General features: G+C 45.9%; 1 protein-coding gene across 2 annotated transcripts in view; it reads right to left on the reverse strand.

Annotated features, from left to right (window-relative positions):
• Nucleotides 1–3,678: 3,678 nt before the first annotated feature.
• SVOP (SV2 related protein) overlaps nt 3,679–26,383 on the reverse strand; it is a 54,829-nt gene continuing 32,124 nt past the window's right edge. For both annotated transcript variants that reach the window (XM_075898792.2, XM_075898791.2), the window contains exons 11-16: nt 26,016–26,092; nt 23,702–23,809; nt 13,874–13,985; nt 11,098–11,179; nt 10,443–10,532; nt 3,679–8,037 (exon numbers count right to left, since the gene is read on the reverse strand). In XM_075898792.2, coding sequence (XP_075754907.1) covers nt 7,831–8,037; nt 10,443–10,532; nt 11,098–11,179; nt 13,874–13,985; nt 23,702–23,809; nt 26,016–26,092 — 676 coding nt within the window. In that variant the 3' untranslated portion in view covers nt 3,679–7,830. The remainder of the gene's footprint in view (nt 8,038–10,442; nt 10,533–11,097; nt 11,180–13,873; nt 13,986–23,701; nt 23,810–26,015; nt 26,093–26,383) is intronic.

A 26,383-nucleotide genomic window follows, 5' to 3' on the forward strand; every position in this document is an offset into this window, starting at 1 on the left:
GTGTAAATGGTCTTTGTGATGAATGGAGCTGACAGCCTCTGCAGGCCCTTATGCAACACTGGAGATAACCCAGTGCCATGTCACTGGAAGGGGCAAGGCTGAGGGTGGAAGGGGCAGGACTGAGGGCAGTAACCCTCCGCGCTGCATGGAGGGTGGAGTTGCCCCCCACCCAACCCTTTGCAGTGCCTGGAGCACATGGCTCGGTGGTCTGGTGGTGATTTAAAGTGTCCAGGGGTTAGGATGCTGTTGCTGCTACTGTGCCCAGGGCAATTGCCCCTTTGCCTGTCTCCCCCATTAGCAGGCCTTTCTGCGAAGAAGCACTCCTACACTGCAAGGTCAGTCTCCAACGAGCAGACAGAGTTCAGCGGAACGCTTCACCAGCCTGCAGTTCATCACTGAGATGTGTTAGTATTGCTGGACCTGGTCTGATCCAGCATCAGCTGAGGTCTTAGCTTGCTGTTCAGCCAGCCCATAGTTAGATTTGTAAGCTTTGCTCAAGAGATAAACGCTCCTTAAAAGAAAGAGTCTCCAGGGCTCCTGAGCAAGCAGCAGCAGGTCTAAGAGCCAAGCTGAAGGCAGAGTTGTTTTTCTTACGTTGGGGCTAAAGCACGTAGCAATGGCACACACTCTGATGCTAGACACGCTATTCCCAGGGTTTTCAGACAATTTACACAGCAGCAAAGGGAACAGCCTAAGGGAGCTCAAATGCTGTGTTTGCCAAATTCCACATATAGCAAAGATGACAGGCAGACAAGCTGCACCTGCACCTAAACCACACATTGGCACTTTGGTCTCTCATTTCCTTTCACCTTGGCTCATCATGGGAGATATTAGCTTGTGAAAAGGTCTGACTCTTGTTCGATTGCACCAGCTGTAGAAATTGCATAAGGTGTTGGGGGGGAAGGGTGTATCCCGGCGAGGAATTAGGGCTGTCATCAGCAAGGTGTTGTGTGATCAGTTGACTTGCTCCAGCCTGGGTCCTCCTCCTTCTGTTTGGTCTGGTTTGGGTCCAGCCCAGGCGGCATAAGGGAACAGGAAAAGTAACTCTTGGCTTCCCAATGGTTAAGAGAAAATGCCCCTGACTTAAAAGAATGCTCAAAGGAGAATACTCCTCTCCCCGCAAGCAGGGTGTGTCCAGCATTCAGCATCACAGCGTGAGGTCCCATCAGAACCCAGTTCTGCTGCAATGTCCACAAATAAGGGACCCTCCCCATCTTCAAGACTATTCCCAGTAGTTATTATGGTAACGTGTAACCCCATTAGGGGCGTCTTGCCATAGTGCGGTCAGGCTGCACACTGCCAAGCCCTACCTACCCATTGTGTTCGGTTTTCCATGTACAGTGTGGGCCAGAGCCTTGTGGGTCACCTTCTACCTCCTTTAACTTATCAGCTGCCAGGTCCCATCAGGATGCCAGTTAGGCTCACAGAACTTGACAAATGCAGGGCTCATTGCATTCAAGAGGAGGCACCAACACTTTTGAAAGGCCTGTAGCCACAGCCCTTGCCTCCTTTCTCTGTCTCTTTGAGAGGTTTGTGCATGGCAGAGTCACACTGGTAGACGAACTGGCTGTAGAAATAGACCACACCCTTTGGAGAGTGAGCATGTCTGAACAGCAGCCTGGGAGTCAGCTCCAACTCTGACTCCCTCCATCACTCTGAACAAGTCATTTTACTTGTCCCAAGTGCCCCATTGGCTCAGTATCGGGCGAGTATGAGGTTCAGTTCATAAGGGAGAGGTTTTAAAAGGCTCAAATGGGCGTTAGATGGAGTTGGGCACCTGTCATTGAGATTTAGGTGCCTAACTGATGGATTTAAGTGCTTTGTGAAAATTTGGCACAGTAGTTCACAAGTAAGGGTAACATCTACAGCTGCATTGGACTTTATGGTTGTCATGACACTGCATACCATGGCTTCTCGGAACAGTTCTGTCCTGCTGACAGTTCTGTTCCCATCCACTAGAAGGCAGTGGTACATATAGATGTAGACAGTTCATTGCTTCGTGATTATTTAGAACAGTGGTTCCCAACCTGTGGTCCGCAGACCCATGGGGTTCTGTGGCAGTAATGTAGGGGTCCACGCAGAGCCTCTTGCAGCCAGAACGTCCTTGAAACCTGCATTGCTCCCCTCGGCTTGGGAAGCAGCATGGGCTGAGGGACGTGCAAGCTGCAGACACAGCAATATTGTTTGGGGCGGTCCATAAAATTTTAATAGATTGAAAAGTGGTCTATATCCTCAAAAAGGTTGGGAGCTACTGATTTAGAAGAGCCTCTTCTACATGTTTAAGACATAAGGGTAGGAGTAGAGAAGATAGGTAACTACTATGGTGTGCTTTGCGTAGGGAAAAGATCGACACCTAGTTCCAGAAAGCCTGGTTCATTAATTCCACAGTCACCATGGTAACATCAAGAGATTTTAAAAAAATGAATGTTTACAATTGGCTAATGTATATCCTAATGATCTGTGATAGCATTTTATTAGAAACTGTCCAATGAAACAGTCATCTATTCAATATCACTTAGTTTCAATATAAGCTATTATGGATCAGATTTTGTAACAACTCAGTTGACTTCAGAAAAGTGACATCAGTGTAAATCTGCAATAAGAAATCATCATAGAGCCCTAAGTAAATGCTGAGTTCATCAAGGCTTAAAGTAAATTGCTTGGAATGACAAATGTGCTCCTAAGTGGGTTTTTAAAATAATATAAATGGAGCTGATTAGGTGAGCAATTTTATTTGCAGGCTGGCAACATAAAGGCCTGGCTCTAATATTTGTGCATGGTAAAGACTGGATCTAAATTACTTTGTGTATGATGCTTCTCTTGTCCAGGAGACCTTCATTCCATGTCCCCAGTATTTTAGTTCCATGAATTTGTAACTAAGATGTGATGTGCTGTAGATAGAATTGCCACAATTCTAGGGTCTGGACAAACAGAAAATTCATGAAATTACCACGTTGACTAAATCCTATTGCTATTGGGCAAGTGACCATTAAAAACACGATCCCAATTGGCCCTGTGCAATGGAGTTAATTTGTTCATTTCAGTGCATACACACATCTCTGCTTTAGCCTTGGTGAGCAGTCTGAACAGAGAGACCCAGGATGAAATAGAACTGGAGATTTTCCATCCTATATCAGAGTTGAGACAGAGGAGGGGAGAGTGGGGTTGAAACTTGCACTGCTATGGTCCACCTTGTACCTGCTCACAGACAAAAGATCTCTGTTTCCAGGGGCTGCCAACTGGTAATGCTCACCTCTCAGTTCTTAATGACAATTGCACATATTTGTGAAGCAAAGCTGAAAGTAGGGTCAAATTGCAATAAATATGTCAACTGGAAACAGAGAGGCATCATGCTGCGCTGCAAGAAGTGATGACAGAGCCTCAGAAATGGCCTGTGAGTCCAGTAAGTTCAGAGAAACCTCCAAGAGCTTAACTTCCTGCTCACTCCCAGACACTGTTGTCACAGCTCAGTCCCATTCTGTAGCTATTGCTTACTCTCCCCCTAGGCATTATGGCTTCTACTGTAGCTGCACATGGAGGTTGGACAACTTCAGGTTAAAAAAGTACTTTGAAGTCCATTAATCATTTTGACTCAGACATGAAGGAGAACATATAATAAAATTATCGTTGACAAAGTGATATTGTCAGGTCAAATTTGACCTAAAATTTAGGTTTTATACAAAAAAGCTTTTGCAAAATCTAAGGTCAGTACAATAGTTTCCATCAAATAAAATCTGAATGAGAAGGTTTAACAAAAGTTCATTTGCAGTGTATGCAGCACTGAGGACATAACAGTAGAATCTGCTAGAGAGTTATTGCCCACAGACAGGCTATTCTCTTTGCTCAAGCTATGTGAATTTCAAAAAGTAAAAAGAAATCTTAAAAATGAAAACTAAATCAAATCTTTAAAGCCCTTTCAGGCTTAATAAGCTTATTGATAAAGGAGTTAAGAAATTTGTAATTTTTCACCTAACAGCATTGTAATTTTATACCTTTCAAGTGTAAAACAAATACACAGTCAAGGGTCTAATTTTTAGAACCCACAGACCCAGCTGTAATCAGTGGGAGTTGCAGATATCTAGGATATCTAAAAATCAGGACAGAGATATTGTTTGAAATTACATAACACCTTGTGTTTATCAAGGTCCCATAATTAATTATACATCTAAGACAGCAAACAAATCATTATTGTAAAAACTATTCATTTATTCAACATAAAATATCGAGTGTGGAATCAAACTATCCAATGTTGCATTATTAACATAGGAACAAAAAGAATATTATACAACTAGCCTGATATACACAAAAAGTTTTTTAAACATTAAAATGTATCCAGTTTAGAAACTGTACATTCAAACACAAGATAACATTCAATGTTCTTTCAGCAAGCATTTAGGAATACTAAATCACTCATCAAAGCATACTTGGAGAAGTACGTTCCCCACAACAGCTCTGCACATTAACGTATCTGTGAATCTCACAATTCTGTTTGCTCCTACGTTGAATTCAAAATGTTCTCATTTTATTTGTTTGAAATGAACTAGCTATATTAATTCCTTCCCCAGTGAAAAATACACAACAGGTGTTTAAAACAGAAACTTTTGAAGCTTAATTATATACATTAATAATGTTGCCATATTAACAAAATATGACATGACTATTTATAGGCTATAGTGAATCAACCCAAATGTTTGTCAGCTTTTCTTGATGGACATTGAGAATGGAATGTCCTCCACTATTAACAACAACATTCAGGGATACTTGGAACTCTAGAGTTAAGCTGCAGCTGCTTCATGGCCAGATCTTACTCCCACTCAAGTCAATAGCAAAACTCCTAGGCTATGTCTAGACTGGCATGATTTTCTGCAAATGCTTTAACGGAAAAGTTTTTCCGTTAAAAGCATTTGCGGAAAAGAGCGTCTAGGTTGGCATGTATGCTTTTCTGCAAAAGCACTTTTTGCGGAAAAGCGTCCGTGCCAATCTAGACACGGTTTTGCGCAAGAAAGCCCCAATCGCCATTTTCGCCATTGAGGCTTTTTTGCGCAAAACAGTTTTTAGCTGTCTACACTGGCCCTCTTGTGCAAAAACATTTCCAGAAAAGGGCTTTTGCCCAAATGGGAACGTCAAAGCATTTGCGCAAGAAGCACTGATTTCGGACAGCTGAACGTCAGTGCTTTTGCGCAAAATCAAGCGGCCAGTGTAGACAGCTTCCATCACACCTTAGGTAGGCACTGCTGTTCTTGACTGAAGACCTAGGAATTGTAGCTGTCTCAGCAGGGCCAAGCTTGGTATTTCTATAACCATGTACATTTTTTAATGCAGCATGTCGATAAAATGAAAACCAAAAATGCCTCCAAATGTTTTTTTTAATATTGTAAATGTCATAGGTTAAATGGGTACCAGCTTTGCAACAAAATTAAAAGACTTTGCATAGCCCATAAATATCTATTAAAATATTTATTTTGTTTGGAAGTGTGTGCAGGTATATACGCACATACACACACACACACACACTTCACACAAAACTCTCTGAATGCACATTGTGAAGGCCATTGCAATGTCACATCTTCAAACTGCTGACTCAAAAATCAAAGCAGTGTGTGCATCTGATCATGTGAAAGGCAGAGAAGTAGATTTTTAAGTAGAGGAGGTACTAAATAGCAAGCTAAAAGACTCATTAGCTAGCTTGTTAACACAGCAATCCTATGAGACTGTAGGTTTCATGTGTATGTTCTCTCTGCTAACACATACTTACAATGAATCAAGTTTTCAAAAGAGTCTCCAATTCTGGGCATTCAGCTAGCTATTCATACTAAGATTTGGGAGGTTCAAACTGTACTAGAAATAGACAAGATACTGGCTAAATGGGCCATTTATACTTGTAAAGCTGGAGCTCTCTGAACTGAATTACATTTTCATATTAATATGAAAATGTAACATTTACCTGTTCAGACCAGTTATTTCTGGAGTGCATCACTGTAACCACCATCTTTTAATGATAAGTGACTATACAGACTTTGGGTCCCTTGTCAATCATACACCTCCTGAACCATAAGATACTTCCATGCAGAAAGTCACCAATGCCTTGGCCTTTTCTGATAATCTGGAGATTCTCAAATTCCTTCCAGGAATTTCCCACATATAATTCCATATAATGGTATAAGTTAAACACCCTAATACCTCTTGGAGTGTTATAGTAGTAGAGTTCTGTATTTCAGTATATGAAAGTTGAACTTGAATTGTGTTCCCTTATTTTGCATCCACTGGCAGATTCAGTGAACTCTTCCAGCCCTGGGGACTTGGTCTACCATGTAGTTAAAATATGGTCTTGTGCAAAATCTATAGCACACACAACACTATATTTCTGTGAAACGACTGACCACACGTATTACTGAAAATGTATTGCTTCCCATAGCCTAGCAACGAGAATGAAGTATCTCTTAGTTACATGTGATAGTGTATTCCATAAGGTGGATTTCTGGAAAAATATCAAGACCTGTGGAATGACAACTGTCTGATTTTGTTACACATTCCTTCGCTTTACATCCTTCAAGTTTTGAAATCTGAATCCTCATTCATGGATCCATTCCTTACAAATTAAGAGGCTATATATAGTACATATAAATGGAGTCATCCTCACCTGAACGTGACCACTCTCTGCAGTGAGAGAAAGAACTGCATCAACTAGACCAAAACAGCTAGGGGAGAGTCAATCTTCCACTGATGACACTGGTTTTGCTTTACTCCTTGTCATTTAAGTTATGATGCCAGGTACATTCCTTCATAACTTGCCATTACATTCCATGTACAGTGGGCAGCTCCCCCTAGAGTTCTGCCCAGCTGACAGAGAAGCTGCTTCCATTGAGAGACACATGAAGGCAATTCCATCGAAAGTGCTACAAGTGACTGATCGGATTAAGACATTTGTACCATGGGCATTGGATTCACCACTATGGGAACGTACTCAGGCAAATTGAAAGGAAACATATCTGAACTCATGCAGTAAACCATAGCGTGCACCTCCACACACACAAGAGATACCAGGACAGCTGAAGCAGTCTTCACCAATGCAAGAGACAGAGGACTCCGTGCTTCTGGCAATATTAGAAAAGTTAAATTCTGTTCTAAAATGCAAGAATTTACACTTCTCATATGATATCCCATCTCTGCATCCAACAGCACTATTCCCAGACTTGGACTATTGCGCCTTGATGAAAGCACATACTCACAGCACAGTCCAAACAACCTTCTCAGCACCTGGTAATTTCCAAGGAACAGAATGTATAGGCAAGGGAACTGGAAAGCATTGGTTGGTTTGCTGTTATGTGTTATTGATGACTAAAAAAGTGCAAGGCAGGCATCTAATTAAAAAACCTTATTCTGTAGTATATGGAATCCACCCTGTGCTATGCCAAGTATACGGTAGTTATTTAATCTTTTGCTGTTAGGCATCAAAAGTATATTTTTTTAAATTACAGCTGATACTGAATTGCATTCAGCTAGCTATTTGCTTGACATGAGACATTTTAAGCTCAGTAGCTGACCATGCAAGCACAAGAAACCATTAAAAACTCCTTCTCTCTTAACTTCAAATGACATCCAGATCAAATGCCTCTCATTACACAAGTATATTTTTATGAGCATGAGCAAAGATTAATTATAAAGACACAATTTGCTTAGGTCCAAATCAAAAGTTCCTGCATTTTGACACATGACATTGGCAGTGACAGCACAGTCAGCTTTATATACTCAGTTTTTAAAGATACAATTCTTGCTTGTTTTGTCCTTCCTTGCGGTGTGTGTGTGTGCATGTGTGTGTTTTACGTCCTATCATTCTTGTGATCCAGAATTTGACCTGGTGACTCCCATGTTGTGGGATCCTCTCCCAACCATCTCTTGTCCCCATTCTCTGTGGCTGGACTCCTGGAGACCACGGCCTTTTGTTTCAATGGGCAAAAAACAGGAAGCCAAGGCTGCCAATAAGCAGCACCCACTGTAAACCACCAGAGTTAAATAGACTGAAGATTCCAGCATCACCTAGGGGAAAGCAAGAGAAAGGGTCAGACAAAAACTGCAACCTCTGCAAAAGAAAACAAAAATTTAGAGAAGAGAAATGTTAACTCTTTCAGGGGAAAACACCATCTTTTAAAAGCCCACTATATTACATACTTTTCTGTTTTTTTAGATACTTATCCTTTAAATACACACAACATACCTTGAATTAAGATTCACATCACCCCTCCGAGGTAGGCTAATATTATCCTTACTTCATGGATAGGGAAACCAAGGCAGAGAAATTAAGTGACTTGCCCAAGGCTAGAGTCAGAGCTAGGACTCCCTGGCTCCCACTCCTGTAGTCAGACCACTAGACTACTCTCTCTTTAAAGAGTATCATGAAAGGGATTTGCAGCCACACAGGTAAAATGAGGAACAGAAAATAGCTTCTTGGACCTCACCCACACTGCTCCCTGTGGTTCCCCTTGCCTGGAAATGTTGAACTGGAGCCAATGGGAGCTGTGAGGCTTCGTGGCTATGGACCCTTTAGGTAAACAAAGTGGCATGGGGGCCTGCTAGTGGTTTTCCCAAAGCAGGCCCACAGAAAACTTTGAGAAATGCTGCTTTAGAGGGTAGGATTATAATACAAAATGGTCTGGACAAACTGGAGACATGGCCTGAGGTAAACAGGATGAAATTAAATAAGAGCAAATGCAAAGTGCTCCACTTAGGAAGGAGCAATCATTGTAGCACGTGCAAAATGAGAAGTGACTGTCTAGGAAGGAGTACTGCAGAAAGGGATCTGGGGACACAGTGGACCACAAGCTAAATATAATTCAACAGTGTCACACTGTTGCAAAAATACAAATATCATTCTAGGATGCATTAACAGTAGTGTTGTAAACAAGACATGATAAATAATTCTTCTGCTCTAATCCACACTGATTAGGCTTTGTTTGGAGTACTGCGTCCAGTTCTGAGTGTGACATTTCAGGAAAGATGTGGATAAATTGGAGAAGGTCCAGAGAAGAGCAACAAAAATGATTAAAGGTCTAGTGCACATGATGTATGAGGAAAAATTGAAAGTGCTAGATTTGTTTAGTCTGGGAAAGAGAAGACTGACAGGGGACATGATAACAGTTTCCAAGTACCTAAAAAGTCATTACAGGGAGCAGGGAGAAAAATTGTTCTCCTTAACCTCTGAGGATAGGACAAGAAGCAACGGGCTTAAATTGCAGCAAGAGAAGTTTATGTTGGACAGTAGGAAAAACTTCCTAAGTGTCAGACTGATTAAGAGCTGGAATAAATTACTTGGGGAGGCTGTGAAATCTCCATCATTGGTGATTTTTAAGAGCAGGTTAGACAACTGTCAGGAGTCATCTACATCAGGCGTTGGCCGCAAGTGGCCCAAGGGCTGGATGCTATGCACCAGGATTAGCCTCTGGTGTGCTCAGGCCACTGGTGCTTTATTTATCTGTGCATCCGCAGATACGGCTATTACCCCCTGTGGCCAATGGGAGCTGCGAGCGGCCGTACCTGTGGATGTGCAAGTAAATAAAGTGCTGGCAGCTCACTAGGGACTAACCCTGGTGAATTGCACTTGACCCAGAGGCTGCTCGTTTTCCATCCTGGTGCTTGGTCCTGCCATGGTTGCAGGGGATTGAACTTGATGACCTCTCCAGATCCCATCCAATTCTATGAGTCTGTGACCTAGCACAGATCTAGCACAGCTCTCCAGTCAGCCCCCAATGTACAGAGATCATGGGGCAATGGCCAGGACATGCCCTTCAAACCTAGGCCCTGCAGAGGTACTGATCAGTATGAGCAGTGTTAATGGCAGCCTGCATCCTTACTGCATGAGAAAAGGATACTGCAGTAGGTGCTAATCTAACCTGACTTCCGGGGGTCCCCTCTGCCTCAGTTTCCCTTTTTTCCTTAATTAGTCAGACCTCTCTCTGTTGGTATTTTCACAGTTACCCTCCCTATTTAGCACTCTGATTTATTAACAAAAAATTCAAAACACCACACATCTGCCACGCAGCTTTGTGTAAGGGCACAGCCCTTGGTGTCGGGTTCTCCTGAGGCTTGTTCCCAACCATCACCTTTCCTCACTGGCCCCTGCGCCTTTTACGTTTACGCTCCCCTACCCACCTGTGGGGAACCTCTCATGTGGCCTCCTTGATCCACTTTGAGGAGCTCTCACAACTGACCTCAGAATGACCTTGTGCCCCCAAGCAGGCCTGATTCACTGTCATATGCTCCCATAATGTGACCCCTGGACTGAGAGGGAAATCAGACCCAGGTGAGATGGAATCCATCTCTCCCTTAAAGGGCTAGCTCACCCTCTGACTGGCATCAACCTACATGGGCGAGGACAGTCACCAACTGGCCTTACTACAGAGAGGCCATTTTCTCCACTGCAGTCCTGTGCCACTCAAAGAGTTTACCTGTGCAATAAATGGAGTTATTAAGGCTCCCACTCTGGCCATTCCACTGCATGTTCCTAGGCCCAAAGCACGAGTAGCTGTTGGGTAAACCTGCAGACAAAACGTCAATATATTAAACCTCAAACAGGACTTCTCACACTTCACTGCACCTAGCCCCCTTCTGACAACAAACATTATTCCATGAACCCAGCAGGGGGAACTGAAGCTTGAGCCCTGCCCACACTCTGCTGCCCTGGACGGAAGGAGGTGGGGGGAGCAAAGTTGAAATCCAAGTGTTTCAGTTCCACGAGAGGGTCTGTAACGTGAGTCCCACTACCCAGGCTGAGCCTGGGAGTTTGCTCAGGCTTTGGCTTAAGCCCTGGGCCTCAGCAGGTCTAATGCCAGTCCTGCTGACCCCATTAAAATGGGGCTGAAACCCACTTTGGGGTCCTGATCCGCATTTTAAGGCCCACTGGCCTAGGATCCAGCTCTCTTCTTACCTTGCATCTCTTTATCAAAGGGAAAAACTGAATGTGGGGGTCTATAACACTCAGACAACACAATGGCTCAAGAAATGATAGCCTGAATAAGGCCAATTATGAGGTCATAAAATGTAACTGTTTCACTAGGGCCTCATTCCTATTAAATTTTCTTGTTACACAATGACCCTACTCACCTCAGGAGTGTAAACATAAGCAGCCTGAAATCCTCCTGAAATGAAAGCCCTTGCGATGAAGAGCAGCACAGTAAGAACATTTCTGTGAGAATAATGAGAGAAAGGGGGTTTTTTTTTTCAGTACAGTCTTTATTTGAACTTAGAGACAAGCCTCAATTTAAAAAAAACAATCTGAATTAGTTTTGTTGACCCTTCTCCATTTTCTGGACCTTTAATACAAAGCCAGTTAAAAAAAATCTGTGATCACTACAGACACTTGGGCTTTTCTAAGCATCTGCGTTTTGACAGAACGCTATCAACAGCCAGTGAATTACATGTATAGTCCCAACCTAAAGAGACTGAGAAAAACATACATGAAACATTTGATGTTATAGTAGTCTGTCAATGGGAAAACACAGCTGGAGCACTATTATATGAGTAAATGAGCTCGAAATCAGGCTGTTGGCTTCCTGTGTCAAGGTGTGAAACTGGACACTCTTGGGTATTTATTCATATTGTTAAGACTTACCGTATTTTCCGGCGTATAGGGCGACTGGGTGTATAAGACGACCCCCTATCTTTTTAATTAAAAGATAGGGTTTCATCTTATACCCCAGCGCCCCTCCGCCTCCTTTGCTCCCGGTGTCCCTGGTCTGCTGGAGATGGTCCCCAGCAGACCAGAGGCACCGGGAGCAAAGCCGCCAGGAGTGCCTGGGCTGCCCCCCCCCCCCCCCCCCGCGGCTTTGAAAGCCTCGGGGGAAGCCGGCGGCGGGGCATCCCAGGCGCGCATGGGCTGCGCCCCCGCCGGAGCCCCTCCGCGGCTTTGAAAGCCTCGGGGGAAGCCGGCGGGGGGGCATCCCAGGCGCGCATGGGCTGCCCCCCCGCCGGAGCCCCTCCGAGGCTTTGAAAGCCTCGGGGGAAGCCGGCGGCGGGGCATCCCAGGCGCGCATGGGCTGCCCCCCCGCCGGAGCCCCTCCGCGGCTTTGAAAGCCTCGGGGGAAGCCGGCGGGGGGGCATCCCAGGCGCGCATGGGCTGCCCCCCCGCCGGAGCCCCTCCGAGGCTTTGAAAGCCTCGGGGGAAGCCGGCGGCGGGGCATCCCAGGCGCGCATGGGCTGCGCCCCCGCCGGAGCCCCTCCGCGGCTTTGAAAGCCTCGGGGGAAGCCGGCGGGGGGGCATCCCAGGCGCGCATGGGCTGCGCCCCCGCCGGAGCCCCTCCGCGGCTTTGAAAGCCTCGGGGGAAGCCGGCGGGGGGGCATCCCAGGCGCGCATGGGCTGCCCCCCCGCCGGAGCCCCTCCGCGCCGCCGCGGAGGGGCTCCGGCGGGGGGGCAGCCCATGCGCGCCTGGGATGCCCCTCCGCCGGCTTCCCCCGAGGCTTTCAAAGCCGCGGAGGGGCTCCGGCGGGGGCGCAGCCCATGCGCGCCTGGGATGCCCCGCCGCCGGCTTCCCCCGAGGCTTTCAAAGCCGCAGAGGGGCTCCGGCGGCGGGGCATCCGGCGTACAAGACGACCCCCGATTTTTGGGGGATGTTTTTTAACATCAGAGGTCGTCTTGTACGCCGGAATATACGGTATTATTATTATTTATACCGTGCCTGAAAATATTCTAGGAGATCTCTCTTACAAAATAGGCCAGCAATAATGAGGATGCCATTTCTGTGCTCCTCCTCTCAGCCCCAGAGTAGAGAAAGTATTGTGCACAAGTGACATAAGGCTAGAATATTCCAGAAGGCTTAACATTCAGCGAGGCAGGTTTTCCAAAGAGCTCAGCACACTGGCTACGTCTACACTGGCCCCTTCTTCGGAATAGCCATGCTAATTTAGAACTTTGGAATAGGGAAATGCGTGGGGGATTTAAATATCCCCCGCGGGATTTAAATAAACATGGCCGCTGCTTTTTTTCCGGCTTGGGGAAAAGCCGGAAAAGAGCGTTCAGACTGGCGCGATCCTCCGGAATAAAGCCCTATTCCGGAGGATCTCTTATTCCTACTTTCAAAAAGGGGCCAGTGTAGACGTAGCCAGTGAGTCCATAGTGGGCACTGAACTCTTGTGAAAATATGGCCACAATGGAAGATGCAGGGTGCTATGCACTTTGGAAAATGTGGCCTCAGTTGTGTGTGCTGAGCTGTCAAAAATTTGGTCCTTAGTTCAGAAAATGGGGCCCCAATTGGCTGCAATGCAAAAATACAGGTTCCTTCCTTCAGTGCAGTAATTTCCTGATTTTGGGGTCAAATGTACCTCTTTTCTAGGCCAAGAACTCAACTTCACCAGTCAGTGCCTGCCCAATAATTGCTCATTCTAATCCGTAACACAGCTTGGACTGCACTGAACCACTGTCTCACAATTAAAGGTGAATTTCTGTTGCAAATTGCTATGAGTCATTGAGTGGGAGACAGGTTCACAGCAGTGGAGCCCTGTCAGAGGTTCACCATTCATTTGGCAAGGCAGAAACCTAGATAATTGCAAACATTAGAAGTAGCAGCATCTCTACATGTAGCAGTAGCTGAGACCCATTGCACAACACCTGATTTAGAACTTTTTTCAGAGAGCTATTTTTACTTTGATATAAATAATTATCCCCTTTGGTGCATTCCGAATGCTGGACTTTGGAGAAGACAGGCATTCTCTCCTCTTGCTTCTCTTATTTTTCTTTTCTTCTAAACACTTTGTGGAGAAAGACTTAACTTTTTTTTTTTTTGACAAATCAATGTGGTCAATTCTTGGCTCTTAAAACCAACACTTTCAACCAGTTGGATTGAGCATATGGATCATGGCTTAGTATTCACTTTGAGTTACATACCTTCCAAAGCAGAGAAATAACAGAAGACTACAAAATGAGAAGACAAAAAAGGACAGCGCCATGGTTTTTTTACGGCCTAGCCGATCAATAATCCATAGGGTCACCAGAACACCTGTGGGGGAAGAGAAATCAATAGGTGCACCTCTGTCCAATGAGTTCAAATTGAACTGCAGCGCCCAGCAATTATCACACAATGTTATTTGGCTTTTGTGTGACTCTGTTGCAAATGAAAGGAGTCAGACTGACACTCCAAGGGAAGAAGGCTCCATATGGGCACATCTATACTTACCAGAAAATCAATGCTGCAGAGGTCAATCTTCTGGCATTTGATTTAACAGGCCTAATATAGACCCCTAAATCAAATGCTGAGGGCAGCTCCCACTGGTGTCCAGAACTCCTTTTGCGAGAAGTAAGGGAAGCCAACAAGAGCATTTGCTCCTGTTGTCCACCTGCAGTTGGCTTAAGGTAAACCGACTCTAGCTATGCATTTTGCACAGCTGGAGTTGCATACTGTGACGTAGTGGGGGTACTTGCTGGGCTGTGGTGACCCCTGCTGTCTGGAGCAAGACCCAGCAGGGAAAACCTCACTAGGCAGAGGTAAGGACAAACTTGTTGAACCAGTGGCCAGACACCCCCCATGGAGAGGAACAAAGGAAGGTGAATGCAGCCCTGGCTGGGGGGCAGGGCTGGAAGTGGGTTAGTTGGTTGGTGGCTGTCTGTGAGGATGGATGAGACAGCCTAGGGAGAGGAGCTGGAGTTTTAGGGGCCCAGTCTCCCCCATCTCAAGGGGGCCTGAGGCATCCTAGCCCAGTTCCTGTAACCAGATTACATCTGTGCTGCGCTGTGCTGGAGGAGCAATAAACCACCCTCAATTCCACTGGCTGGTACAGTCTGTTTGTGCCATTTCGGGGTGCAGGAGACGGGGAACCCCCAACGTGCCATCACACATACATTAAGCCGTCCTTCCTGGTCTAGTGTTGATCAGGTCTATGTGTAACCCCAACAGGCAGACCCAAATCTGGCACCTCTGGAGCTTAGCATATGAGCCTTTATGGCTTCAGCTAAAATCCAGCTGGTGCTCCATGAAGGCTGTAGAGCAAACTCATTCTCTCACTCTGTAAGTTGTCTAAGTGCTGCTATATAGGACAATGAACCACCCCCAATAGGTTTGTGGGTCACATGTGAACAAAACATGTACAACACAGGCAGAGTCAGTGTAAGATTCCACAGCCACTGGTCTATTCATGCAAGTCAACTCTAAAATAGAGAGACTGCATCTACAGGTGAAAGGGGAGGTCTAGCCCAGGGTGGGCAATGATTTTTGATGGGGACCACTCCAAGAAATTGGTGAAAGGTCAAAGGCTGCACTCTTGAATAATATTAATGGAGAAGGTGTGGGGATCTGAGATGGAGGATGGGTGCAGAAGGAGGCTTGAGATAAAGGACTAGAGTGCAAGAGGAGATGTGAGATCTGGGATGGAGTTTGGGCATAGGAGGGGGTTGTGACTTGGGGCAGGGGATAAGCGTGCAAGGTCTGGGAAGGGGAGGGATGCAGGAGTGGGGGTGCAGGGATCGTCAAATTGAGGACGTAAATACATGGTTGCGCAGGTAGTGTTGCAGAGAAGGCTTTGGTTTCTTTGACCATGGGACTCTGTTCTGGGCACAAGGATTGTTAGGAAGACATGGGATCCACCTAACCAAGAGAGGAAGGAGCATCTTCACGGGCAGGTTTGCAAACCTAGTGAGGAGGGCTTTAAACTAGGTTCATTGGGGGACGGTGACCAAAACCCTGAGGGGAGTGGGAAAGTCGGATACCGGGAAGAAATGCAGAGAGGAACGAGCAAGAAAGGAGGACCCCTGATTCGAATGGAGAAGATAGGGAGATCAACTGGTTATCTGAGGTGTTTGTACACTAATGCGAGAAGCCTGAGAAACAAACAGGAAGAACTGGAGGCCCTGGCCCAGTCCCACAAATATGATTTAATTGAGATGACAGAGACTTGGTGGGATGACTCGCATGACTAGCGCGCTGTCATGGAGGGGTATAGACTGTTCAGGAAGAACAGGCAGGGGAGAAAAGGAAGAGGAGAGCACGATGACTGCTCTGAACTCCAGTATAAAGAGGGAGAAAAACCTGTTGAGAGTCTATGGCTTAAGTTTAAAGGAGCAAACAACAGCAGTGATATTGTGGTTGGTGTCTGCTACAGGCCACCAAATCAGGTGGATGAGGTAGATGAGGCTTTCTTCGGACAACTGAGAGAAGCTTCCGGATCGCAGGCCCTGGTTCTCGTGGGGGACTTTAATCACCCTGACATCTGTTGGGAAACCAATACAGCAATACACAGGCAATCCAGGAAGTTTTTGGAGAATGTTGGGGATAACTTCTTGACACAAGTGCTGAAGGATCCGACCAGGGGCCGTGCGCAGCTTGACCTTCTGCTCACAAACAGGGAGGAACTAATAGGGGAAGTGGAGGTGGGTGACAACCTGGGAAGCAGTGATCATGAGATGGTAGATTTCAGGATCCTGATCAAAGGAAGAAAAGAGAGTAGTAAAATACACACCTTGGACTTCAAAAAAGCAGATTTTTACTCCCTAAGAGACCTGATGGGCAGAATCCCCTGGGATGCTAACATGAAGGGGAAAGGAGTCCAGGACAGCTGGAAGTATTTTAAAGAAGCCTTATTGAAGGCACAGAAAGAAACCATCCCGATGCGTAGCGAGAGAGGCAAACATGATAGGAGACCAGATTGGCTTACAGGGGAAACTCTTGGTGAATTTAAGCACAAAAAGGAAGCTTACTAAAAGTGGAAACTTGGACAAATGACCAGGGAGGGGTTTAAATGTATAGCTCGAGAATGCCAGGGGGTTATCAGGAAGGCGAAAGCACAAATGAAATTGCAACTGGCTAAGGATGTGAAGGATAACAAGAAAGGTTTCTATAGGCATGTTAACAAGAAGAAGGTGATCAGAGAGGGTGAGCGGCCCCTACTGGATGAGGGAGGTAACCTAGTGACAGATGATGTGGGGAAAGCTGAAGTACTCAATGCTTTCTTTGCCTCTGTATTCACGGACAAGGTGAGCTCCCGGACTAATGCGCTAAGTGACGCAAGATGGGATGAAGATCGATAGCCCTTGGTGGGTAAAGAACAGGTTAGGAACTATCTAGAAAAGCTAAACGTACACAAATCCATGGGTCTGGACTTAATGCATCCGAGGGTACTGAGGGAGTTGGCAAATGTCATTGAGGAACCTTTGGCCATTATTTTTGAAAAGTCATGGAGATTGGGAGAAATCCCGGATGATTGGAAAAAGGCAAATGTAGTTCCCATCTTCAAAAAAGGGAAGAAGGACGATCCAGGGAACTACAGGCTGGTCAGTTTTACCTCGGCTCCTGGAAAAATCATGGAAGGGATCCTCAAGGAATCCATTTTGAGGCACTTGGAAAAGAGGAAAGTTATTAGGAATAGTCAGCATGGATTCACAAAGGGAAAGTCATGCCTGACCAATCTGATTCGCTTCTATGATGAGGTAACTGGCTCGGTGGACATGGGGAAGTCAGTGGATGTTATATACCTTGACTTTAGCAAGGCTTTTGATACAATCTCCCACAATATTCTTGTCAGCAAGTTAAGGGAATGTGGATTGGATAAATGGACAGTAAGATGGACAGAAAGTTGGCTAGAAGGCCGGGCCCAGAGGGTAGTGATCAACGGCTCGATGTCAGGATGGCAGTCGGTTTCTAGTGGAGCGCCCCAAGGTTCGGTTCTAGGACCAGTTTTGTTCAACATCTTTATTAATTACCTAGATTAGGGGATGGACTGCACCCTCAGCAAGTTTGCGGATGACACTAAACTAGGGGGAGAGGTAGATTTGCTTGAGGGCAGAGATAGGGTCCAGAGTGACTTAGACAAATTGGAGGATTGGGCCACAAGAAATCTGATGAGGTTCAACAAGGACAAGTACAGAATCCTGAACTTGGGATGGAAGAATCCCAAGCATTGTTACAAGCTGGGGACCAACCACTTAAGTAGTAGTTCTGCAGAAAAGAATTTGGGGGTTACAGTGGTTGAGAAGATGGATATGAGTCAACAATATGCCCTTGTAGCCAAGAAGGCTAATGGCATATTAGGTTGCATTAAGAGGAGCACTGCCAGCAGATCCAGAGATGTCATCATTCCCCTTTATTCGGCTCTTGTGAGGCCACATCTGGAGTGTTGTGTCCAGTTCTGGGCCCCCCACTACAAAAAAGATGTGGACGCATTGGAGAGGGCCAGTGGAGGGCAACCAAAATGATTAGGGGGCTGGAGCATATGACTTATGAGGAGAGGCTGAGGGACTTGGGTCTGTTTAGTCTGCAGAAGAGAAGAGTGAGGGGGGATTTGATAGCAGCCTTCAACTTCCTGAAGGGAGGTTCCAAAGAGGATGGAGAGAGGCTGTTCTCAGTAGTGACAGATGGCAGAACAAGGAGCAATGGTCTCAAGTTGTGGTGGGAGAGGTCCAGGTTGAATATTAGGAAAAACTATTTCCCTAGGAGGGTGGTGAAGCACTGGAATGGGTTACCTAGGGAAGTAGTGGAGTCTCCATCCCTAGAAGTGTTTAAGTCTCGGCTTGACAAAGCCCTGGCCGGGTTGATTTAGTTGGGATTGGTCCTGCCCAGAGCAGGGGGCTAGACTTGATGACCTTCTGAGGTCTCTTCCAGCTCTATGGTTCTATGGTTTGGGTTACGTGGGGTAGGAGTGCAGGAAGGGGCAGAGTGTTGGAGGGAGGGAAAGTCTGGGGTGTTAGAGGCAGGCTCTGGTTGGGAAACACTTACCTGGATGGCGCTTGGCCAGCAGCCCAGCAGGTTCCTCAGTGAGGGTCCCTATCTTCCGTGCCCCCATAGGCTGCTCAGAGCAGCTGAATACAGGGGACTAGGGATGTAAGTGAGTAGTTGACTAGTTAACCTAGTTGACTACCTGAGCAGCAAATCTGGAGCACTGACTACTTGCTCACCCTCCACTTGCTGTCTGTGTGAGAATTAGCGAGGAGCAGGAGAGGAGCCGGTGCTAGGGGATAGGAGAGGCTGCTCTGGCAGCAGCCCTTGTCTGCAGGGATCCCAGTGCAGACCTAGGTTCCTTGCAGACTGGGGCTGCTGGACTCAGCACGAGCTCTTACTGCAATTAAAATGCAGAGGCACTGTGTCCTGGAACAGCCTGAGCCGGGACTGCTCTGTCTCAGCACTAGCCTTCTTCACAAGAGTGCTGTGGGGATGAAGACTTTAAAGATTCTGAGGTGGCTCAGATACCTTGGTAACAATACCTCATAGATGACCACTGTGACAGAGATTTGGTGCGCCCCCAGTGCACACTGGCTCCCGAGGAGCTGGCTACCGGCCACCATGTAACTATGTAACCTATGAAATTTCCAGCAGTTACACAGTTAATCAATTACATGTATTTTAACATCCCTATCCTACCTTAGCAGGAATCTAGAAATGCATTTTGCATGGGCCACCAAACAGCTTTCAAATGGTAACAACTCTCGGCCACTGTCAGCCTGCATTGTATTCTATCTGCAAGGCCATCTGCCACTTTGATCATCCCCAGAATGATCTCATCCCTCATGAAATAATATGGTTCAAACAAGAGAGTCCATTGGGATCCATTAATGCACCTTGTTGTTCCTCGTGTTTCATGCCCATGGCAACAGAACAGCCTAGGCCATGCTGACAGCAGGATGATGAAAGCTATAGCCATATTTAAACATGTTTTTCCTAGGGAAACCATGGTAGGATCCCTCTGATCAGGGTGCACAGGGATTTATTTACTTTATTTGTCTTTGAGAGCTGCACAATAGTTTAACATCCCTTAAATATTCATAGATTAAGGCCAGAAGGACCATTAAATCATCTAGTCTAACCTTCTGGATTTCTCTGCCCATTTCACTTCACCTGTTTTCCTCTGGATTGAAGCCAGAAACTTGTTCTTGCTGAAGCATATTGCCCAGAAAGCCAAGGCATTCAGTCTTGGTCTGAAGATCTCAAGGGAAGGAGAATCTACCCCTCTCTTACTAGTTTGTTCTGTCAACTATCCTTTCTTAAAAAAAAATATTGTGTCTTATTTCTCATGTGAGTTTGGCCTCAGCTCCAGTCACTGCCTTCCTCCACTAGATTGTTATTTATTCCCCTGAAAGGTACCAATAATCAAGTCACCTCCTCTCAAACTTCTTATTGATAAACTGAATCGATGGAGCTCTTTAAGTCTATCATGATAAGACATATTGCTCCAGCCCAGCATGCGGAGACACACCCTCTCCCCCTACCCCACCACAGGCCACAGGTATATGCTAGCAGTCATGTGCAGGGCAAGTAAGCAGGGAGCTGCTCTAGCCTCATGTCACTAGGGGCCCCCAGGCTATTTTAAATTACCCATGGGTGGCAAGCAGGGCTGAGGGACACTCTGGGGAAAGTGCACAGAGTGGCAGGAAGGGCTGGGGGAGAGGGCCTGAACTTTTCTGGAGCAGGGTCTCTGGGCCAGGAATATTCCTGAAGCCAAGTCCATATAACTTGCCCCTAGTAGATGTTGTTTAATCCTTGATTACTAATGGACTGGAAAGTTCTTCATCCTCATGTGATACAAGCACACCATCTCACATCTTTCCAAATGCAAAACGAGTATTTAGTGAATGGTGCTTCTGCCTCATCATAAGCAATTTTACGGAACAGCTGTAGCCATGTTATACTATATTTCTCAGTCAAAAGAGCCCAGAGGAATGGTTCTAGAATCCTGCTAACAATGGTGTTAAAATGGGACTGTAATATGGACAGGACCCCACAATCCAACAACAGTCTGTCTGGATCACATAAAAAACTGAATTCAGCCTGTAGTGATCATTTTATCCAAGAGGTCACCAATTTCTCCTTTGATCTCTTTACTGCCTGTCATGGGGCCGACTCACCACCCCGGCACCGCTAGGCAGCAGTCCTGGGAATTAGCTCGCCTGCCTTGCTGGGCACCTCCCTCCAGGTGGTATCTCCCTCCTCCTGTCCATTTGCGGCTTAGCCCTTCCTTCTGGGCTAGCCGGGCCCTGCAGGTCCCCCTGGTGCACTCCCTCTTCAGGTACCCAGGCTCCCCACAGGCCCAACATGTTCGTGACCCCCCTGTTGCCTTTACAGGGGGTGCTCTCCCATTGTCCATATTATCTGCGTGGGGTCTCCCTGATCCAACCCAGTCAGGGCACTCCCTCCTCAGGTGTCCCCTGTGCCCACAGGGAAAACAAGTTCTAGGTCCAGGCACTAGCTCCCAGCTTTTGATGCCTGGTTTACCACAGAGTCCAGGTGCCCACCTTTGCAGCAGCCAGATCAGTCTTTTCTGCTGCTCAGCAAGCTGGGCCACACAGGCCCTCCAATAAACATCCATTTTTCTCCACCCACAGTTTCACTGGTCTCCTCATGTTGCCTGATGGCCAGAGTTCACCAAACTAGTCCCCTTAGTCACAGGGCAGCACGGCCCAATGGCCAGAGTTCCTTGTATCGGGGGGACCACATGTGCCCACATTCTCCACCATATGTCACGGCGTCCTCTTCAGAACACTGCCCTCCAGCAGTGCCCGTTCCTGTCTCTCTGCGTCCCCTTCCGAGGGGGTGTTATTTCCTCCGCTTGTACACCAGGGTCTTCCCTTTATCCCCTTTGCCTCAGGGACCCCCTGCCAGTCTTCATCTAACCCCTGCCTCAGGGGCCAACTGCAGTCTGTAATGGCCACTCATCACTGGCCAAGGGGTGTGTGGACCTGCTGCCCCACCAGGTCTTGCAGCCTGGGAATTTGGTTGGCCAGAGCCTCAGCAGCCCTGCCTTATTTCCCCAGCACTGCTCTACCTCCAAGAAGCCTCCTGCTTCCCCAGCAGTCAGGTCCTTACTGCTCTCTTGCCAAAGCAGCAGTCAGTTCTCCCCTCCTGCCAGGAGTCCTTCATTATATAGCCCCCAGCTGGGCCCTAATTAGGAAGACCTGCCTCAGCTGAGGCTTTGCTCTCAGCCCTTGCTCAGGGCTGGGGTTTGTCCTTTTTAAGGGCCAGTACAAGGCAAGTGCCGTGTCACACTGCCCATTAGCAGTTACATCCCAGAACTGCCCTGGAGGATGGATTTTCTCCCCTGGGGCTATGTCCACACCTCAAGCGTGTTTTTGTGCAAGAAAGTTTACAGTAAAATGACAGAACAGAGGGCCTTTTGCGGTGTAGATATACCTCTTTCTGCGAGGAATAACTCCTTTTTGCACAAGAGTTCTTGTACAAAAAGGTGTGTGTGGACGCTCAACAGGGGATTCTTGTGCAAAAAGAACTATCAGAAAAAGCAGAGGTGCTCTGATGGCCATTCTGTGTATGGCAATCAAAACTTTTTTGCACAAGAGAGTCCATGCAGTATGGACGCTCACTTGCGCAAAAGCACATCACTTTTGTGATGAGCTTTTGAGGTATGGACGCAATTTGGCACAAGAAGTTTTTGCAGAAGATCTCTTCTGCAAAAAACTTATTGTGCAAAAACTCTGCAGTGTAGACAAAGCCTGGGGGTATGTCTACACTACCCCCCTAGTTCGAACTAGGGGGGGTAATGTAGTCATACGGAGTTGCAAATGAAGCCCGGGATTTGAATTTCCCGGGCTTCATTTGCATAAAGCCGGCCGGCGCCATTTTTAAATGCCGGCTAGTTCGGACCCCGTGCCGCGTAGCTACACGTGGCACGGACTAGCTAGTTCGGATTAGGAAACCTAATCCGAACTAGCTAGTCCGTGCCGCGTGTAGCTACGCGGCACGGGGTCCGAACTAGCCGGCATTTAAAAATGGCGCCGGCCGGCTTTATGCAAATGAAGCCCGGGAAATTCAAATCCCGGGCTTCATTTGCAACTCCGTATGACTACATTACCCCCCCTAGTTCGAACTAGGGGGGTAGTGTAGACATACCCTGGGAGTGCTGACATAGTTCCTTGCTCTAGTATGCTCTGGATCAATGCAGCCTGCATTCACTCACCTGGGAGGACTGCAGCAGTCCAAATCTTGGCAGGCTCCAGATAGAGGGGTCTGAGGCTGATGCACCTTGTTCTTGTAGTAACACACTGAGCCACCTGCTGAGCCAACCTTGTAAGGCACTGATTCAACTGTGCTTGAACACACTGATCGTGTTTCACCAAAGGAACATATGGGGAGGTTTATAAAGTCAGGGCAGAGGCTACCTTGATTCTGTAAACACTGTAATGTGGCAAGTCTGACTGTGGCCATTAAAGCTCCAAGCCATTGCGAACTCCTGTTGCAAGGCTTATTTCATCTAACATGCCTACTGGCTACAATGGAGTGGCATTTACACCAGAGCTGAATTTGTTCCTGAGATTTTAATCTAGAACAGTTATAATTCCCTGAATCACTGCTTTATGATATTTCATCTCAAGCAAATTAATGCCTAGAGATGTAATTGTAGGTCTAATGGAACAATATTCATATTACTTCTCTATGTCACCTGGCTTTCTTGCTCTATTGTCACATTGCTCATTTAAATAGTTGCACATTTAAAAATCTCGGCTCTGATGGTATACAAAGCAGCACACAGAAACGATCAAAGGAAGTAGGTCCACCACTGAGTAAACACCCACGATCCTTACAAATCATTCTGTAAAGTGAATGCCTCCTGCTGCTTCAACAGAAATTCACTGAGTGATAAAATCCTATTGAATTGTTACTCTTCCTCGGAATACAGAGTGGGCGGTTTGGATTGGAGCCATAACCAGACTGGCCACAGTGGCTTCTCAAGATACTTCCCAGACTGCATCCCGTGATGCACTGGTGCTTTTAAAGTCACTTACCTGGGAACTCTGATAAAGTGGTCCAGAGCAGATCGGTGTAGTCTTCTTCTGTCAGATATTCACAGGCCAGGCTGCATTTTGCTTTAACTGCTTTCCTTCTATTGGAAACTGCGGAAGGAGAAAGAAGTAGCATTTATGAAATGTTAAGTAATCTCTTCTCTATTGATCCTCTCCTCCACCTGCTGTGATTCTGGAAACTTGCTGCTGAAATCAGTGGAATGGATATGGCTAGAAGTCAACAGCACCATTGCAGTCAGGTGCACTATTGTATTGGGAACACATAGACCAAAGCCAATCAGTTCCTCAACCGTCTTGCTTCTAGTAGGATGTCACCCTGACCTGCAGACTGATGATTTACACTGCTTTTAAACAGAACAGCCTTCTGTGACCTCAGGCTAGTGATGTTGTCATCTGTGTGTCACTATCTCCACCTATAAAATGGGGATGATAATACCTTATCTACACTCTAGGGCTATGTCTATAGTGCGCTCTCTTGAGCAAGAGATCATGCAAATGAGGCAAAGCGGTGAATATCGCCGTGCCTTATTTGCATACTTAATGAGTTGCCATTTTTGGGCAAGGGGCTCTTGCACAAAAAGGAGCCGTCTATATGGCTCCTTTTTGCGCAAAACCCCCCTCTTTCACAAGAGCTGTTCTGCTTGAAAAAAAGCAGCAGAATGGCTCTTGCTCAAAAGCCCCTTGCGCAAAAATGGTGGCTCATTAAGTATGCAAATGAGGCCCAGCTATATTTACCACTTTGCCTCATTTGCATATTTTCTTGTGCAAGAAAGCACAGTATAGACGTAGCCTGAGATGTTTGTGAAGGTTAACTCGTTAGGCCACATAAAGAGATTCAAGAAGCATGGATGGAAGATGCTACAGAAAAGCAAAATATTATGATTATTTACACTATGGCCTGAAACAAGATCTTAGACTAGAAGATCCTTGTGGTGCCTTCTAACTCTAGGGTTCTATGATTCTAAGATCCACAGACCAGCACTCCTGTTTCCCTTTTTAAACCAAGCCTCTCTCCTCTTCCTGAGTCTTATTACCAACCCCTTTCATGGTCCTTCCTTTTAAAATATACTGTTAATATCAGTTGTCTACACTATAATGCACTCTATTGCCTTTCCAAAGGTCTTTAACTTTCCTCACATTCACCTACAGCATACAAGACTTTATACTTGTATAGTCCCTTCTATCACAGAATGTTAGTGATTCTTTGTAGCACAAGCAGTAAAGACTTTTCTACTGTACTAGGTGGCTCAAAATTACAGATGGGGAAATTGAGGCTCAAAATGGTCAAGTGATTTGCCCAATGCCTTACAGCGAATGAATGGCACAGCCAGGAAAAGAACCAGTCATCTTGTTTCATAGACTCATATTTTAACCACTAGACCACACTGTAATCACTAACAACATTTTTCTAGTATCCAAAGTTAGCTTGCTCATGCTATTTCCCAGCTCCTAGGCAAGCCCTAAATTGATACCTTCTCATAGCAATATCCATGCCCTGTGTATAATTTCCCAGCTGCCAGAGTGTGTTCCTTAATTTAGTGTGTTCAGAATACAGTAACACTTTCCCTGAGCGAATCTAATTTTCAAAGAATTTTAAAGGACTTTTTTACAAAAGTAAAACAAGAATAGTAACACAACAAAATGCAACCAAAAAGATGCTGAATTTCTATGCAATATCTTTCCCCTCAGCAGTTCTTTACATTTCAAGTACCTTATGGTAGTTAGCAATTTTCTCTATTTCATACCTAATTAGGCCTGTGAGTGCCAAATCTGGCTAGTCACGTTTATTGAATCACATTTTACTCAGGCAGAACAGATACCTGCCTCTAATAAAACTTCTTTGCAGGCTCCATAGCTATTTTACACCTTAGGTTTGTGGAATCCATCCTGTGTGTGTCCACCATAGAACCCCTGTGCATCGAGCAGCAAACAGGGTATTGTAACTGACCCATGTTCAAAATGAACAAACTCTTAATGTTTCCTAATGTGAGCAATAAAAATGGTGACCCTTTCCAAACCATTTGCAGAAACTATTTCAATAAAAAGAATCCCACCTTTTCTCTCTCATCTGCATGGCATATTTATGTAACCCACACACCTAGTGGGTGTAGATCACTGTCCCATGTAGTGGCACTTAGACCATACAGAGAGAAAAAGAGTATCCTTGACAGCCTTAGTTGACATCCAGTTGGTTTTTAGCTCAAGCAATAGACTTGTGCACTAAGCTCCAGAGAGCCCAGGTTCCATTCTGCCTGTTAGTGATTCATTTAGAAAGAGGAAAAGAGCTAATACTCACTGCTGCAGATATCTCCTGCTTGAAAGAGCTCTGTAGTTAGTAAAACTAATCCATAATAAGAAAAGGCATTGGAAAACCTGTGAGGAAGATGAGAGAGGAAGTCTGAGATGGTTGCACACACAATAAGCATTGTGAATCAAAATGGAACCTAATGGAAGCAATGGACTTCCATTAAATACTTTCTTAAAGTATGGTTCCTACTGGCATCCAGAAAATTAATAAGCCACTGAATCTTGAGTGAATGTTATTTATTGGTTTAAGAAATTACAGTATAATGCAGGTTTGAGGGAAGTGAGATTTGCTCCTTTTTAGTGCTACATCCATTGAAAACCATACATAAGCAAGCTGACATTGAACAGTTTGTATTT

Source organism: Pelodiscus sinensis, chromosome Z (genome assembly GCF_052426305.1).
Source record: "Pelodiscus sinensis isolate ZL-2025 chromosome Z, ASM5242630v1, whole genome shotgun sequence".
Classification (NCBI taxonomy): Eukaryota; Metazoa; Chordata; order Testudines; family Trionychidae; genus Pelodiscus; species Pelodiscus sinensis.